Raw genomic sequence first — 18,981 nt, forward strand, 5'->3', positions numbered from 1 at the left:
CTCTGAGTGCTTTAATGGGGTACTTAAAGGTGCCCGTGGTTTGCTCATTGCTGCAATGGTTGAGTTCACTTGGTGCAAACTTGTTGTATATTTCCACGATTGACATAAAGAAATTACTTTTGAATGCCCAACTAGATTCAACAACCCTATAGCTTTTCTTTCGAACATAATCCACAAAAACACATCACCACTCTCTAGTAGTAAACCAAAATTTGCTTCCCCAATGCAAATGGAACTTGTCTTAAAATCTAATCTCATTGCCCAATGCCTACATGACATTAAAATATTCAACTTAAGAACCATCACACCATTTGGGTGAGTTGGTACCTCCCCAAGTACTAAGTGCTTGAGGCAGCAAGGGGAGGGCGTGGGTTGGAGCTGCGAGGGTAGCATATGTAGCATGTAAGTGTTTTCAACCATCATAAAAAATATATTCAACTTAAAGACTGTTAGTGCATTTCTGAAACTATGAAGGTAAGAAAAAATTTGATTTGCCTCTAAGTCTAACTGACAACACTTGACAAGTCAGCACCAAAGCATGCTAAACAAAAAATTATACAAAACTCAAAGGACAATACATGCAAATTCAGTGATTCAAGACTAGACAATGGTAATGAAGCATACCTAGACAGATGAGTCTGTGATCACACTAAAAAAACTTAAAATATTGAACATCCACACAATTCACAGCCATAATCATTGATAATGCAAATCAACATGCTTAAAGATTTACCAAAAATAGTAAATTATGACAACAGAGTTTTGGGTCACATAAACTAAAGTTGCATTTTTAATTATAAAGGAAAAATAGAAGCCAGATCCATGAGTTCCCAATTCGAGAATACTACTTTTAGGCTTTTAGCTCTATCTGCTTTAGAGTAAGTGAGTGAATTGTTAAGAGAACAAAATTGTCAAAAGACTCCATTTATTTGAAATCTTGCAATAGATGTGATGTAGGAAAATTAGATGACATTGCTAGGTGAATGCATATGGTACAACCTTGAGTGCATAGTACAAAACAATTTAAGCACTTAACAAAGTTGGAAGCTAAACCAAAGCCATCTAAGTTACTAATGTCCCATCTAATAAGAAGACTCCTAATTCTAGGGTCCTTTTTTCTGTACACAAGTAGTAACACATGTGAGTTGCTGACTTTTGTTTGAAAATTTGTCAACATGTGTAAAAGCATAATAATTCAGGTTGTTGTTTTGGAAAGTACCTAGATATGGAAAAAATACTATGGGTTAATGCAAATCCAATATCTAATAAATACAAAAATGAGCAACTATGATCATCAACGTCAAGGATAACATTATAGTAAAAACAAGTTTTTCAACTCCCTTGCATTAGTCACCAACTCCCTCCCTTCCAAGGATTTCATATTCTAACTCCCATGACCCTTAACAAATTGAATATTGACTGATCCATACATGCTAGACAACAATTAATTCTATAGCCCTGTGGCAGATACTTCAGAAAGAACCCTACCAACTGACAACAGATTTTATCTCTCATATGAATTAATAGGTAAGTACCATGGTCAAACAAGGAAAACTAAAAGAAGTTGAAGGCACTGACTATATATATAAGCCACTAGTACTACATAGCATCCATCAAAATAATCAAAAACGCCTTCAAAGCCAAATAATTTTTATGATCAACATAAAATATAAGTTCCCAAGAAGATTATACAGAAATTTCATGTCTAAATTGTCATACACAAAATGATTTTTTTAAGCCAATCAATAGAAAGAATATGATCAGTGAAAAGGAATAGAACCAACTTATGCCAATGATAAAGCATGTTTAATTAATGGAGAACTCAATTTTACTTATCAAGTTATCATGGCCCATGAGGATGAGGGAGGGTTCCTCACCTGAAAACCCAGATCCCAATTAAGAAAAAGGAAGAAAAAAAGAAAAAGAAAAGTAAATTCAAGTGTCTCCCCAACTAGACAGTTTAACATTGTTGCACACAATGAAATCATTTCTATTTCCTATATCTTGAACATAATCTTCCCAAGGCCAAAGCCAACGAATAACAAGCAATTACTTTATTTTCTTAGTTTTATTTAATTCAACTTCATGTCATCATTTATATTATGAATGATTGAGTCTATAGTGTTTAAACCAATTTTTTAAATAAATAAAATAAAATTCCACCAATTTGATTTCTGCCTAATAACCTTTACATTACCTATGAATGAATGCCATCTAATATCATAATTTTTGATTGATCCACATCAAACCAGCTAATGTCAACAAAATGGCTCTTAAATAAAATTTAAAACAATAATGTTAGACAATATTGATTGTTTGGTTTATTGTTACAAATTAAGTTCACCTTTTTTTTTTTTTTTTTTTTTTTTGAGCTGAACATGACATGATTTACATTCATGTTAGACAATACTAATTTTAGAGAAAAAGTATATATATTACTAACATCTCTAAAATCACTAAATCAAAGTATATTTTCTCCAACAAATGACTAAAATTAAATCCTCAGTAACCTAGCAGGCCAATATTACTGTAATTGTTAAAAAAAAGCACTAAATTAGAGTAAATTTTTTCCATAAAACAACTAAAAATTAAATCCTCAGCAACCCAACAAGTATATAAATATATATATATATATCTCTCTCTCTCTCTCTCCAATTTCTCCATTCTTAGTGACATATTTACCATAATTGACCAAATCAAACTTAAGTCAAAGTAAATTTTGATCAACAAAGCACTAAAATTAAATTCTCAGCAAATATAAACAAACCCAGAAACATGCAAATGATTCCACATACCAATTCAATCTCAAAAAACAATAAAGCTTCTATCTTTTTTAACAGTTCTATTAGAAATTCAATACAGAAACCAAAATAGAAAAAAAAAAAAAAAAACGAACTGAAACCAAAGTTTTTTATTTTTATTTTTCCCATTGTTTTTCAGCAACCAAACGACGAAACACACTTTGCATTTTGCATGAAAGGACTCACTTTTTTTTTTTTTTTTTTTCCAGAGACTGCGTAGACTGAAGGACCTTAAAGCTCTGTGATGACCATTTGATACAATCTTTGTTCTTTTGGCAAAGTTGATGAATGTGTAATAGTGGAGACTGAGTGAGAGTGGAGAGGGTGAGTGAGAGAGTAGAGAGGGTGACAGGGTGTCCGTGTGAGGGTGGAGAGGGTGACTGAGAGAGGTGTGAGAATGGGTCGGTGAGTGAGAGAGTGAGAGGGTGAGTGAGAGGGTGAGTGAGAGTGGGTTGGGGTCGTGAGGCTAAGAGAGTGAGAGGGTGAGTGGGAGTTTGCTTTGGTCTGTGTGAGAGTGAGAGGGTGAGTGACAGTGGAGAGGCATTAGTTAGAGATAGAGTGCGTTAAATTTTGAAAAAGCCCTATTAGAAATCGAGTCTTAGAGACTCGGTTTCTAGGTGGCTTCCAAGTGGAAATTGAGCCTCTAAGACTTGATTTCTAAGTGGATGCTAAGTGGCAAAAATGCCACATCAGATCTGATCCTAACATGAAAGTCGAGTTTTTGAGACTCAGTTTATAGGTCCAAATCAAGTCTCTTAGACTCGAGATATTAGTAAATTATATACTTTTGAAACCGGGCCTATTAACTAAATAGTTGGGAAATCATGGGTAAATTCCAATTTTGGCCTTTCTGTTTTTCTCTACTTTCTTTCTCTCTTCACTCACTCTACGCCTCTCTCTCGGCTCACTGTAGTCTCGAGTTCGCGCCAATTTTAGCAAGAGGAGTGGTCGATCTTCTTATTGCAGAGAAGATCATCAACCACGGCATAAATTAACCCATATACTTAGGTATGATGCCTCTCTCTTCCCTAATTTTATTGATTTTAGCAAGGAGGAGATGTTCTTCGACTTGAGTTTGTTTGTGTCACTGGATGTGGGTGTGTGTTTGGTTTGTCTGTATCAGTTATTTGTTTTCTTATACGCATCTGTTCTTTCGGCTGAATTGCTTGTTGATTGTTATGTGATTCTGAATTTTGGGTTTTGATAATCAGGTAATACTGGGTTGGTGAATTGAACTGGGTTCAATTTGAAATTTTTTTTTTTTTTATTGTATCGGAATTATTCGCACATTCCGATTTTATGATGATACTAGGCTTCCTTAGTCTTGTCAATTGTTGAATGTAAAACTAGTTATGTAATTTTGAATGAGATGAATAACTAGTTATTGTAATTTTGAATGAGATGAATATTATAGCCTTACAGGGGCCTTTTTTGTTTTCCTAGTTATTGTAATTTTGAATGAGATGAATATTATAGCCTTACAGGGGCCTTTTTTGTTTTCCTAGTTATTGTAATTTTGAATGAGATGAACGTATATGTAACTTTTGTTGAACTATCTTATGTAGCAACCACATATCGGGATAAGGAGTGGAATCTGTTTGTTATAATATTTAGTGTCATAGATTTGGTGTTTCTTGGAGGTGGATTTTCAGTTTAATGCGAGATAAGATTTGAGTTTTCCTGAGGGAAGAGATCTTGGTGCTTTATTTGGAGGCAGGGAACTGAATTTACTGCATTGGTATGTAGAACCATTGTGAGTCTGATTGACAGGATCTAAAAGTAGGTGAGTTTGGCAATTGAAGGCTTATTTGGAGGCAGCATGAAATTTAGGAGTTGAAGACAGAAATCAAACTTTGACACAAGTGTTAGATCATCATTTGTCATTCACATTCTATCATCTGATTTAAGCTAAGCTACACTCCCAGAAATTTGAATTTAATCCTTAGAAATTAGCCCACCATGTCTATCATGGTTGTAGTAAGCCTTTCTTAAATCTTTTATCTGGTTGCTGAAGGTTACAATAGAAAGCATCTAAAGAGTAAAACATAAAGGCTTTATTATCTATATTTAACATGGGTATTGACTATCATACGCAGATCTTGTTTCATCTTAATGACTTAAGTATTATTTGATTTATTTCTTAATTCTTATAGCCTGTACAAAAATAAAATAGACAAAAACCTCAAAGACCATACTCAAATGAATTCTCAGCCCACTGGATTTCTCTATTTTGCTGCAAGCTGCAATTTAGCAGCTCGATGCTTCAATAATCGCTGAGAAGTCTTTACACACCAAGGCCAGAAGGTTTTGCAACTTTATATAGTTCTTTAGCAGTTGCTGCAGTTGAAATAGGTTTGGAAACAAATTTGTGCAGTATGATGCAAGTTTACAATCAAATACAGAATAGTAAGGGGTCAAATTGGGACACAAAAGACAAAACTGAACAATTTTTGGGACTCACAGTCAAGATGAACACATTACTTTGTTTTTAGTCTATATGGGGACTCATTTAAGGGTTTAGATTCTCTCCCCTACTAGAAGAGCACTAAATCTGAGTAAGGTTTATAAAACAGAAATTTCATTTTTGAGGGGGGTTAGCATAGGCATGAGTAGTGGGTGAGCCTTTTCTTTGTATAACAAATTTGCTTCCTGATATCAGTGCTTTAGTTTAAGTAAAAGACATTACTTGGCAGTCTCCAAGATGAAACCAACACTAAATTTTAAGACAAGAATTGTAATTTTTTTCCACGTCAGCATTTGACAAATTCCTCAGTATAACTATAATATAATAAAACCCTACTATTTCAGAGAATCCCTAAAATCAAAAACCCAACTGAACTGTGTCTGCTCCAACTCGCCAAGCAGAGAAGCCACTGGAGTCTGGAAAACCAAGCCGGAGCCGTCGTTTTCGTGGTGGCCGTGACCAAGAGGTTTGAAAATTTTGTTTTCTTGTTTTGTTTCTTTTTCCCATTTTGTGATTATGAAATATATGACAGTGTTTGAAAAAAAAAGAGTTGAGAGCTTTAACTGTTCCCAGTGAGAGAACTATTGCAAATAATTGTTTCTAGGAGAAGCTGAAGTTTATATTTTTTTTTTCCAGCTTATTCAGCTTATATATACAAGTTTTAAAAGCTTTACTATATTTTTTTAGCCAAATGAATCAATGATAAGTTATACCAAAAGTGCAAATAGTGATCAATGATAAGTTAATTAAAAGGGTGACAGTGATAATGATTTTGGGTAGGATAGAATTGTGGAGAAGAAGATTTTTCCACTTCTCATTATCCTGTTGAGGATCCATAGTTGTCGACCCGATAATTTTGGTACTAAGACTTTGTTGTTGTTGTTAAAGGGGTTTAGTGATAAAGGATTGGAGGTGTATGTGCATACTCAGATGGGGGAGTTGGTTGGATTATTTATTATGATGTGTTATTGGTAGTGTGGAATTGGAATCTTGTGGTTTTGCTTGTTTAAGGTTAAATGGATGATGCCAAGAGCAGCATGGTTGACTTATTGGCGCGTTGGAAGGGATAATTTGGTAAAACAAGATGGTATCAAAGTGTGGAAGATGAATTCTTTATGTTTAATGTGGTGCAACAGGAGATAAAGGAATGGTTGTACTTCTAAGGGAAGAGAGTTATTTATAATTAAAAAAAAAAAAAAAAAAAATCAAAGCCTTTTTGTTCCTGGTCTATTTGGAATTTTTAGATTCTTTGTGTTTTAGATGTTAATCTTGTGTGTGTTAATCTTGTGTGCTCTACTTTTAGTATGCATCCCATGTGTTGGGCTGCTCCAATTTTTGCGCCTTAATGAAATTCATTACAAATTATATATAAAAAAAAAAATGGTTTCCTCACAAAAAGAAAAACCACCAAGGTAGCAAAGGAAAGTCTGGCTCTCATTTATTTCAAGTCTCTGACTTTCCGCATTTGAATGCTAAATATTCAGTTTCTTTTTGTGTTTTCTATATTGGCTTTGACTTGTGTGCATCTTGTATGGAATGCAAGAAATTGCATTTGGTTTGTATCTGGGCACTTAAACTGTTCATTATATTCTCCTTAACCATTTTTAGTTGGTGTTTAAAACCTTATGGTGTTTTAGGTACAATGTGTTTACCTTAGTCTCATTTATTTCGAAACTTAGTGTCGTCAAATTCATCTCATTTTGACTGGAATTTAGATATCAAATTTCTTCCATTCTTTATGTATTTTTGCCAATCTTCATACCATGTCATCTGTATAGACACTACTCATTGAAGAGGTTTAGGTTATTGAGGGAGAGAGAATATACTGAGCAAAAAAGAAGCAAGAGAAAATCTATTGAATCTTCAAGCTAATGAAACAATTGCAATATAAACCTGAGACTCTCTCTCTCTACACACACACACTAGACTATAACAGACTATGTGTGCTATATACAATTCTAACTGCATAACAAATCTGACTATAACAGACTAACATCCTCTAACAGATTCTACAACAGACTATAACAAATTTAAGATCTTCCACGTGCTGAATACCAAAACTCCACATGCTGAAATCCCAGACTGAGACTTACTGACTTTCAACCATGTCTTCTTTAAATTACTAGTGTTTTATTTTTGTCAGTTTCTGTACACGACTAGAGCTACTTTGGTAGCTCAACTGAGGCCCAAGTGGATTTTATCGTCTCATTGGGTTTTGAGTGGTTCCCATGATTTGCTATGTTTTTATTTTATAATGTTAAAAAAGACCAAAAAATAAACTTTTTTTCTTTTGGTATGGGTTTTAGCCCCATCTCTTCTAATTGATAGTTGTTGGTGCAGAATCTTGGTGCTGTGGACTTTCCATCATGGAGATTAAGACAGATGTAAAAGAAAGCTCTCTCATTCTGCTGAAGCAAGGAGCTGAAGCTGTGAGTGCAGTTACAATTTGAATTTCGGTTGGTTTTACATACATACATCCTGTGCAGCAGGAGACAAATGTTTTGTTTTATTTTGGCTGGAAGACTATGGGTCCCCCCCCCCCCCCCCCCGGCGAGAAGTTCCATGCATTCTCCCATGCTCAATAAAGAATAAAGCTCACTCACAAGTCATAATTATCTTGCTTGGTTTTATCCATTTTTATATGAGCCACTAGAAGTGAACTTTGAGCTGCACAGTTTATAATTTCTGTGCTGATCTTGATATTCCTTTTCAGAGAGTTTTTGAGTCAAATTTTGTGGGAAAGAGGTCTGTAATTAAGGAACGTTTCTCCAAGAAGTATAGGCATCCTACTTTGGATTCTAAAATAACTCTTAAGCGCTTAAATGCAGTAAGTTTTTTTTTTTTTTTTGCTGCAAGAATGCCTTCCACCCTTAATTTTATTAATTGATGAATTGATTTGTTGCTTCTTGTCTGATGTCTTGTGTAAATTAATTGTTGAAACAGGAAGCCAGGTGCATGACGAAAGCAAGAAGACTTGGAGTTTCTACTCCAGTGTTGTACTATGTGGACCCTGTGCTGCACACACTAACATTTGAATACGTAGATGGCCCTTCGGTCAAAGACATACTCCTTGAATTTGGGTCATATGGTATAATTGAAGAACGACTGGATGATATTGCTTTACAAATTGGTGATGCAATTGGAAAATTGCATGATGGTGGTCTCATCCATGGTGACTTGACCACTTCAAACATGCTACTCAAGAGTGGTACTAACCAGCTGGTAGGTTTTCTTTTTTTATTTTTTCTTTTGATGCGTGGGGGTGGAGATTTCCCATTGTCTTTATCTTAATTTCCATGAGTAAAAGCTTTTCTAAATCTGCATTACAATCCATTAATATATCTTTGTAGGTCCTTATTGACTTTGGTTTGAGCTTTACTTCAACTCTTTCAGAAGATAAAGCTGTTGATTTATATGTGCTTGAACGAGCACTGCTCTCCATGCATTCTTCATGTGGGAATGTGGTAAGCAAAGTGGTTTTCCTTCTCTTATTTTAGTTTTTATTGGGCTTTTAATTATAGAGAGAAAATGAGAAAAGAATTGAAACTCAGATTCTTATAAGTGGTTTGGGTGGGAAGCTTGGTGCAAGATTTAATTTTACTATTTAGAAAGCCAAATTGGACTAGGTGGTTTGATTAGTTTGACTGTGAGCCAAATGCAAGTTGGTTGGGTAAATAACCAGACTATCCATAAACTTGGTGATAGCCATTCAGGCCAGTTGGACCATCTGACCCGCAAAACCATCTGCAGGTTGAGGAACTTTAGGATTGGAGGGTTTTTTTTTTTTTTTTGTACGGGGGTGTGGGTGTTTAAGGGAGGCTCAGTGTGATCAAGTGTGCCTTGATCACTTCCTTGTAGGCCACTGAGACCAATTTCCACTCCTCCATTGTCGTTGAGGCCTTCTCCATGAATTCCACCATCCTTCTACAGCCTTGCCTTGAACAATTTCTCTTTGCAAGCTGAAGGTGTGTCATTTGCATTGTTGATTCAATAGCGAGAGAGAGAGAGATTAGATACCTACATCTGGAATGGATTTTTTATTTTTATTTTTTGGGGGGGGTGAGGGCATTTCATTTCATTACTGAATGAGTAAAGCTCATATTTTTCGAAAAGCAAATCATATTTTGCATTGATTTTTTTATTTGTGTATAATGTTGTGTATCATATGGTATATGAACTCTCTATTATTTTTTTATTATTATCTTTTCAAGAGTATATAAATATATATATAAAAAGGTATTTTTTTTTACAGTAAATTAAAAATATAATTATCACATCTACATTCAAATTGGTCACACTCAGAAAGTGATAATACATGATTATAATGTAAAATAAATCCTTTTTATTCATGTTCATCATCATGCCTCCTCTTCAGCTTCAATCTGAGTCAAACATATTCATTAGTTCAAATGTTCTTATGCATCTTCTTCATCATCATCAACATTTACTTATTATTCCTAATCAGTAATCATCTTAAAAAAAAAAAAAGGTGGAGAGGAATACAATCTGTCAAAAGGATGGAAAAGAAGAAGACAAAAGAGAAAAGACCATTTTTAAAAAGCTGAACATGTGATGTGGATTGTTTGGACGGAAAGAAATCGTCGGTCTTTTGAGGATACCGAGAAATCCTTGGTTCAATTACAAGCTCTATGCCAAAAGACTTTATTTGATTGGTCTAGATGTTGGGGCTTCTCGGATTGTTCCACTATCTTGGAGCTTATTTCTTCTCTTAGTATTGCACTTTAAGTTTTTTCTTGTTGTTTGATGTTGTTTGTTTGTTTGTTGCATTTACTTGTGTTCACCATTATGAACACCTTGTATTTGCTTTCTTCTATTTTACAATTTGTTTAATAATACTCTTATTACCTATCAAAAAAAAAAAAAAAAAAATTATATGTTTTTAGTTTTGGGGTTGAAAATTATCTCGTCTAGTCTCATGAATATGCATGGGTCCAAAATAAATTTATGTTATTTATGAATTAGACATTATGCACTATTCATGGATACAATAATACGATATGATTCATGCGTTACACGTACATGTATAGTTTGGTACATAAGGATCCCTAGTATACGCATTGATGCGGGAGACGCATAAAGATTTTTATTTAGTATTATTTATGTTTGTAAGTCAAGTGTTTTTTTTTTATGTTTTAGGTCCTAGTAGTTTATTAGGCTATTAGTATTTTAATTTGGAAGCAAGGTTATTCTTGTAATAAGGCAATTAGGGTTTCCTAGCCAATTAAAAATAGGGTTTAGCAATCCTTTATAAGCAATCTATTGTACTCCTTGAGGGGATAGTTGATATTTTGATAAATGAAAAAATGGGCATTTGGTCTCTCTTGGTCTGGTGCTGGTCTACCTTAAGTGCTGACTCTTAGTGGTTTCCCCGCTTGATGCTGGCTCCAAGCTAGGCCTAGGTGCTGACTCCTAGGTCATATCCATTTATTTTTCCTGTTGTTTAGTTTTGTTCTGGTTGTCCTGCGTCAGTTTTGGTATCACAGCAAACATCGATTTGTTTGAAGCATCATCGCAAGTCAATCTAGAACTAGACAAAAAAAAAAAAAAAGACATTCACTGTATTTTTCCACAACTAGAAATCCAGCCACCATACCACCTTCAAAATCCCTTTGCCACATCTCTGCCAAACCAACATCAGAAAACCATCTGTCAATACCCACGGGGCCACACATATCAAGCCACCAAAAGGTTACCCATCAACCCAAGCGCTTTGACCCAACAACCAACAAACCCCACAGCCAAATCTGGTCAAGTTCTTTCAAAAGGTTCTTCACACGCCACCACCCATTGGAAAGCCAACATTGCCATCCCAATAAATGATTGAAGCGCCAACCAATTCCCCGGCCACTTTGAGTTCCTCCTTTGTCTCAGTGCAACACCGCTCCACCTTGCCGTCTTAGAGTACCGCGTCGCCAACCCACTCCACCAGAACAGTACCACAAGAATTTGTTAATGTCGATCTCACCCTGTCGTCCCAAAGCCGCTGCCCACAGCCATCACAAGACCACCCCTGTTGCAACAAATAGCCAGTCCATCAAGCCCATATTAGAGGTAACCCGATAGTCCCATTTGAGTTCTTTCTTCCTAGCGGCACTAGCGTCCTGTTTCACTCTCAATACACACTTGTTTCAACCCATAAAAGACATACCAACCCAACTTGCCAATTAAAAAAAAAAAAAAAAAAAAACCCATTAAACCCAGAAGCCAACCTGTGAATTAAGTTTCAATCTCTGTGTTTCACTATTTTGTGCCTTATAGCTAAAAATGACTTCCTTTGATAGAAAGCTTGAGAAGCAGCTTAAAGATAGAGAATTTGAGAAGCAAATTAAGGAGGCTGGGAATAGACTCCTTAACCAACCTTGCTCCATTGATGATCTTCTCACTCTTCTTGATAAAGTTGAAAACTTTTTAGCATATGTGGAGCAAGAACCATCCAAATCAATGCGAGATGCACTTTTACCCTCAGTGAAGGCATTGAGCACTAATAAACTTTTGAGACATGCTGAAATGGATGATGTGAAGGTTTCAGTTATATCTTGCATTATTGAGATTACAAGGATAACAGCACCCGATGCCCCATATAAAGATGAGCAAATGAAAGCAATTTTTCAATTGATTGTGGCAGCATTTGAAAATATGCCTCATGTGTCTACTCGCTTTTATAAGAGGGTGGTTTCAATTATTGATACCATTGCAAAGGTCAAGTTATGCTTGGTGATGCTGGATCTTGAGTGCGATGCATTGGTTGTTGAGATGTTTCAAAGTTTCTTAAAGATAATTAGGTCCAACTATCCACCTGCTGTACTTTCAGCCATGGAAACAATTATGAATCTGGTCATAGATGAAAGTGAAGACATTTCCTTGGATCTTCTTAGTTCACTTTTTGCTATTGTAAGAAAGGAAAATTAGAATGTTTCACCTATGTCGTGGAAATTCGGGGAGCAAATAATCACTAAGATTAATGCCCAGCTAGAAAATATAATGGCACCCACTAAAAAACAATGCAGCAAGCTTGAGGGTGTAGATGATGTGAAAGTTGAAGTTGTTGAATGTGCTTCTTATCAACCCTTCGTGGTGCTTGAAGATCTACATCTTGGTGAAGTCGAAGAGGTTAAAACCACACTGTTTCCTATGGTTTGTAAGGTTCAAGATGAGATTATACTGATTTCACACATTGATTTTGTTATTCCAAATGAGTTTGATGTGATGGAATTCAAGGTTTTTCTTTTCCCTGTGCTCCCTAAGGTGATTCCAGACTTGAAGCAAGTGTTACTTGTCAGCATCCTAATCCTTCAATGCTTTAAAACTCGAGGTTGAGTTTTCTCCAACCAGAGGAGAATGATGCGGGAGACATAAAAAGATTTTTATTTAGTATTATTTATGTTTGTAAGTCAAATGTATTTTTTATGTTTTAGGTTTTAGTAGTTTATTAGGCTATTAGTATTTTAATTTGGAAGCAAGGTTATTTTTATAATAAGGCAATTAGGGTTTTTTAGCCAATTAAAACTAGGGTTTAGCAATCCTTTATAAGCAATTTATTGTACTCCTTGAGGGGATAGTTGATATTTTGATGAATGAAAAAATGGCCGTTTGGTTTCTCTTGGTTTGGTGCTGACTCTAGGTCTACTCTAGGTGTTGACTCTTACTGGTTTCCCCGCTTGGTGCTGACTCCAAGCCAAGCCTAGGTATTGACTCCTAGGTCATATCCATTTATTTTTCCTGTTGTTTAGTTTTGTTCTGGTTGTCCTGTGTCACACATACCATGTTCTCTCTTTATTGATGGATCGATATGTATCATATGATGCTAACAACAATGGTTAAGCTAATTAGGCAAGGGATGACTTATTTGAGCTTTATCTGGGGGTAATTGGAATCAATAATTACGTTGGGAGGAGGTGGATTCGTGGATGGAATGTGGGTTGTTGGATCTAAAAGGGGGTGAGGATTGAATTGTTGATTGAGTGACTGAATGAGCTGAGTTAATTAGGGGAGGGGTGGCTGTTTTTGCAGGTGGTTGGGGGCAATAATTGGGTAGCAAGGAGATGGATTTCAAGGATGGAATGTAGGCTGTTGATTGGGAGTTCAGTGGTTCATTGAGGGAAGAAGAGAGGGAGTGGGTGTTCTGTCTGTCTAGCAGTTAAAATGCAGCTGGCAGATATGGGTGTTTTTATTTGTTTGTTTTTGTTTAAATTTTTTTCATGACTCACAGGCAATGTCACAATCTGCACACATGACAAAGGATTCCCTATATGGGATTATATGTTCCATATCACTGCAATTGTTTTTTACTATATTCATTGTACTTAATGAAATATAGTGTGCATTTGGATACTGCTTGTTTTGCTGAAAATTGAAAACAATAAAAAAAAAAATTTCTGGTTAATGTTTATTACTGTTCACTACTGTTCATTGGTCTATATACACTGTTCATGGGAATGAACAGTGCATTAAGCGCTGGTTTTTTTTAAAAAAAAAAAAAATGCCTGAAACGCAAATGTCCAAAACGTGGACGTGATCCAAACAAACACTATAGTACAAATTTGCGCATATTCATGCATGGCCAGACAGTATCTATTTTATCTCCATGATAAATTGTGAAAAATAACATCTTGTCTTTAATCAAGGTATACTTCAAAACTTTTTAACTGAAAATATGCTTGAAAAACTATTTAAATCCTTAAAATTCTTTAAATATGTTTTTAGGTACTGCCATAATTTTTTACAAACTTATTATTTTTTAATTAATTATTAAATTTTATTTGATATCATAATGGTCCGAATTCCAATTATACCCCGTTATGATCTCGGAAGTCTTAAGCTTCTCTATTTTTTGTATCTTTATATGGTCTGGTTTTTAAACATTGTTTAATATTACTTTTCCTTTTTGACACACACACGTATATTTTAAATACCTTGTTTTGTCATTTTTAGAGCGGTTCAAACAAAATTGCATGTTTAATTACATTTTGAGTAGGAATGGCAACGGGTCGGGTTCGGTTCGGGTTTTTCCATACCTGGACCCGACTTGCGGGTTTGCCCCAGAAACCCAGACCCAACCCGTTTATTAAATGGGTTTTTTTCTTAACCCCAAACCCGCCCCGTCGGGCCTCCACGGGCCCCATCCCCTCATGCCCAGCCAAGCTCAAAATTAGAAACACAGACTTTGATTTATGATTTTCCGGCCCAAAATCACAAACACAAACACAAATCCAAACACGATCACAAACATAAACACAGAAATCCTAAATACAAATGTCAGATCTATGATTTTCCCTTTCAAAATAACAAACCAAACACAAATTTTAGATCTATGGTTTTCTCTTTCAAAATCACAAACACAAACTCACATTGAGACGAATTGAACCCAAAAAAGAAAAAGAAAAAAGAAAAAAGAAAAAAATGGAGATCGAGGTGGAGCGAGGCTGTGAGGCCATGGGCAAGGAAGATGAGAGGGGTAGAGGGCTGTGCGACAATGTGAGATTGGCTACGGTGAGGACGAAATGGAGTTGAGAGAGTAGAGAGCTGTAGGCTTGTGACCATGTGGCGACAGTGTGAGATCGGCGACGGCGACTGCCTGTGCTTGACTGCTTGTGGGCTTGTGGCCGTGTGAGACAGTGAGTGAGAGAGTTGAGACAGAGTGAGTGAGATTGTGAGCTGGAGATGTGAGGCTGAGGCGTGAGGCTGAGCGCGTGAGGGGCTGAGGGTGTGAATTGAAATAAGATCAGATTATGAGAGGCAGCTGGGTTAGGGACATAGGGTTTACATTACCACTATATATATAAGGGGTTTTTTTTTTTGTAATTTCAGGGTAACCGGGTCATATCCGGGTCGGGTTTCGGGTTTTTTTTTTTGTTTTTTATAAAAACCCGAACCTGACCTAGACCCATTTTGGGTTTTTTTTTAAACCCATACCTGACCCTATTCTTTATCGGGCCGGGTAAAATCCGGCCCATTAGGGTCGGGCCGGACAGGGTATCCGCAGGTCGGATTTAAATTGCCATCCCTAATTTTGAGGATGTTGTTTTTAAAGATGATGAGAAGTTGCAATATTCTTGAGAATGAAAACAGTGAACTTCTACGACCATTAGATTTTCTGCACTCTAATCTTTTTTCTTGCTATATTTTTGCTTATTTTGCATACTATCATTTCTTAGGGACAAGATTTAGATTGAAAGCAGTGGAAATTACTTAATATTATTTCTTATTACCAGGAAATGGATTTTTTTGGGAGAAACAAGTTGAGTTTCTAGGAAGTTGTTCTCAAAAAAAGATTCTAGGAAGTTACTATTATTAGTGTTTAATGCATCATTTTCTTTTTTGAAAAATTATTGTTGACTACAAAACAAAGAATCCCCCAGTTCTGTGTAAATTCTTTTGGTTTCTTCCCCAACCCCCATCCCCCCAGGAGGCGGCGGCTTAATTTTATTATATGCATGCTTTCTGAATGGAGATTGACTTCTTCATTGTTATAACTTGGATAGATGGATCGGATACTTGCTGCATATCGGAAGTCCTCAAAGCAGTGGTCATCTACACTGAACAAGCTTGCTCAAGGTGTGGCCTGTCTTCCCATTTGTTTGTTTTCTGGCTAATTAGGAACTAGGAATAAGTACTATATTCTGTGTTATTCTTATTGCATTTGATAGTTGTGAACTTCTTCTGCTATTTATTGCAGTGCGACAAAGAGGACGAAAGCGGACCATGGTTGGATGAACCTTCTTCAAATTTCTATCCCCACTAAGGTAAAAAAGAGAAGGAAGTTCTGATGGGGGGATGAATTTTATGATATAAATTAGCCACGTGTTATATTTATCATAATATTGCACATTTTCACTGTTATTTAAATGAAATGAAAATGCTTTGAATTTCGTACACACATTACCTTCTGGAATTAAAAGGGTTGCCATGCACTTGCACAAACATTTCATTTCTTGACTCTGACTGCCAGGAGTATGACATTTTGTATAAGTGGACTTTCCATGGTTGATTAGAAATTTAGCTACTTGTTCTGAAATTGATTCGAGATTTTTTGAAAGCTCTAGTTGGTTTGCCCTGTTATCACCTCTTTTTTTTTTGGTTGTTGGTGGAAGGAATCATGCTGCAGTAAATGCAAAACCACCATGGAAAAATTTATTTATCTTCTGATTATATATGATTTTTGGATATAATTGAAACTCGTTAGGATGAGCGCTGCATTAATTTTATAGCTAAAATTTCAATCTAAATTTGGGATTTTTAGTGAGGTGAGAAAGCGATGATTCATAGTGTTATGGGATTTGTAGTAGTGTTGTTCGTAAGATTATTTAGTATAATAATATGAGTTCTTTGATTCTTCACTATGTAAATTCCATTTGGATGCCAAGAAAGTGCCTGGGAGAAAGGCTGGAAATTATTTTAATTTATTTGTGTAAATTTTTTTTGTATATTTATCAGATTATTGTAATTATTTTAAGGTCTTTATAGTTCATTTATAGTTCATTTAAGTGATGTGGCATAATTTGATTGGACAGTCTAATACATGTGGCAAGCTTACATGTCACTTAACGTACACATCAGCACAGCCATTGACGAAGAGGCTGCCAATTACGTTAGCGGTGTATTTTGCTTAGTAATACATGAGTGCCTTTTGATGATGCCAATATCATTCTCAAGATCTGTGGGCTTTCGTACCCATTTTTGTGTTTGTGTGTGTTGGGTTTTGGTTTTTGCTCTCACAAGCAAAGTTGTCCATTCATTTTCTGTTTTGGGTTTTAGATAGTTTGGGTTTTAGGGTAAGTTGTTGGGTGTTATTGGGTTTTACAATAAAATTTTATTGCCGTTTAGTCTATATGCTATTTTGCTAAGCAACTCCTCCGCGAGTATTGGGATAAACACAAATGGAACCAATAAAGAACTAAAATTCTTAAATTAATCTCAGTACAAACACGCCAAAAACGCAAGATTCATTCTGGGCTACAACAAAACATGGTGATTTGATTTGAGGCAGTGGTTAGGACTAGTCATGCTGATAATTGTGACTGAGGAAGGACCTAACAACTTCGTTTTTGAGTACTTGTAAGTTTTAACGAGTTTAGAACTCTTTAATATGTAATTCTTTGGCAAGAAGATAGATAGAATTTCGATAGATGAATATTTGTTTTTAAAGCTACCCTAGTATTCGAGCCCTCCAAGTTAGCAATCACCAAGCCCACTCTCTTGTACCTCCTCTGCAAAGCCCTTCCAAGGCAGTAGGTTTATTTCTCTATTTTCATCTTCTTAATTGTTCATCTTCTTAATCCCTTACAAACAAATGAGAAATTATATTTTACCACCATAAACTATGTTTCTAATTACACTTGATGAGGTTTGATTGCCATTATATAGGAAATTCTTGTGGGAAAGAACAGATACTTGAAATGGTTTTAATTTGCTACATTTTCTATAACTACTCTTTCTTGGTTCTCTTTTCTAAGGTACTATATGCCTGTCCTTTTGGTAATAGCTAATTATCGAATTGAATTTTCACCGATTAATTAGAAACTTCTTTGTTTGCGGACTTGTAAATTGTATAGTTATTTGTTTTCCTATTTTATTATTGGTCCAAAAAATTCGAAAGTGGTTGAATTTCCTTTCATGGTGTCCATAATTGTTTTGAAAATCCAAATTCTACTTTCTTGATTTTTCCTTCACACTAACGGGTACTTGAAAGTTTAGTTGCATGTTTTTCATGTCAAATCACAATAATGTTACATTTTGTTTCAATCATAGGAGAGAATGGGAAGCAAATCAAATTGGGTTAATGTAAACGGCATCTGCTGGATATGACCACCGAGTAGCACATGAAGTATTCAAGAAGATGGGTGACAATTATAATGCTACGCTATTGGAAAAGTCCAAAGCAATGGTAGAAGCACTAGGTGTGTACACGGAATTGAAAGCTATTATGAATTTGAGAAGCTTCATTGTAGGTGGACGCTTTTGAAATGGAAATTTTAATGCTAGTTTGCTTTTTAAAAAAACTCTAATTACATGGAGAGGATGAAGTCTTGATAGTATAATTCATTCTTCAAATAGAAGAACAAGTGTGTGTTTGGCTCCAAATTAAAAAGCCAGCTTATTTTACTATTCAACTTATTTTTGCTACTATTCATGGGTCTCATTGCACTTTTTGGTACTATTCATAGGTCTCATTGTACTATTTCAGCTAACTTTTATCTTTATTTACAATATTTTAAGCAAAAAGTTTTCAGTTTCAGCAAAATAAGTGGATCACAAACAAACCCTGTCTATTTAGATACCTCTTATTGCTGAAAACTGAAAACTGAAAACACTGTAATAAAATAATTTTTAAATGTGTGAATAGTGCCGTGAGACTCATTTTTAAAGAAAATTTTGCTGAAAAAAGAGGTTTGTGGGTCTCGTGAATAGTGCATGGGACCCAAGTTTGGACACAAACAACAGACGTGTTTGCTATCCAAATGCACACTAAGTATGAATTAATTCAGATTCTACCAAGGAATTTTTTTTACTGTCTTTCATTGTTTTGATTTGATCCTGATTCTACTAAGAAATTTTTTTACGGCCTTTCATTGTTTTGAATGTTTTTACTTTTTAGTGTGATGTACTTATGTTTCTATTATTTGAGCCATTAAATTATAAAATAGAATCAATTGCTCATCCTTTGGAGCTAGCCTACTATGTATCTATGTCATTGTC

At 35.3% G+C, this 18,981-nt stretch overlaps 1 protein-coding gene across 3 annotated transcripts; it reads left to right on the forward strand.

Moving 5' to 3' along the window:
* The first annotated feature begins 3,632 nt into the window (after positions 1-3,632).
* Positions 3,633-18,290, forward strand: LOC115972613 (EKC/KEOPS complex subunit TP53RK-like). 3 transcript variants are annotated; one of them, XM_031092945.1, is made up of 8 exons: positions 3,633-3,809; positions 7,606-7,694; positions 7,979-8,092; positions 8,209-8,487; positions 8,616-8,729; positions 15,768-15,840; positions 15,962-16,028; positions 18,034-18,290. In XM_031092945.1, exons 2-7 carry the CDS (start codon positions 7,632-7,634, stop codon positions 15,997-15,999), a joined length of 681 nt encoding a protein of 226 aa, XP_030948805.1. In that variant the 5' UTR covers positions 3,633-3,809; positions 7,606-7,631; the 3' UTR covers positions 16,000-16,028; positions 18,034-18,290. The 3 variants fall into 3 exon arrangements, with proteins under 3 accessions (XP_030948805.1, XP_030948804.1, XP_030948803.1); XM_031092944.1 differs by lacking the exon at positions 18,034-18,290 and adding an exon at positions 5,610-5,731 and having other exon boundaries at positions 15,962-16,309; XM_031092943.1 differs by lacking the exon at positions 18,034-18,290 and having other exon boundaries at positions 15,962-16,309.
* Positions 18,291-18,981: the final 691 nt, after the last annotated feature.

This window comes from Quercus lobata, chromosome 12 (genome assembly GCF_001633185.2).
Source record: "Quercus lobata isolate SW786 chromosome 12, ValleyOak3.0 Primary Assembly, whole genome shotgun sequence".
Taxonomy (NCBI): domain Eukaryota; kingdom Viridiplantae; phylum Streptophyta; class Magnoliopsida; order Fagales; family Fagaceae; genus Quercus; species Quercus lobata.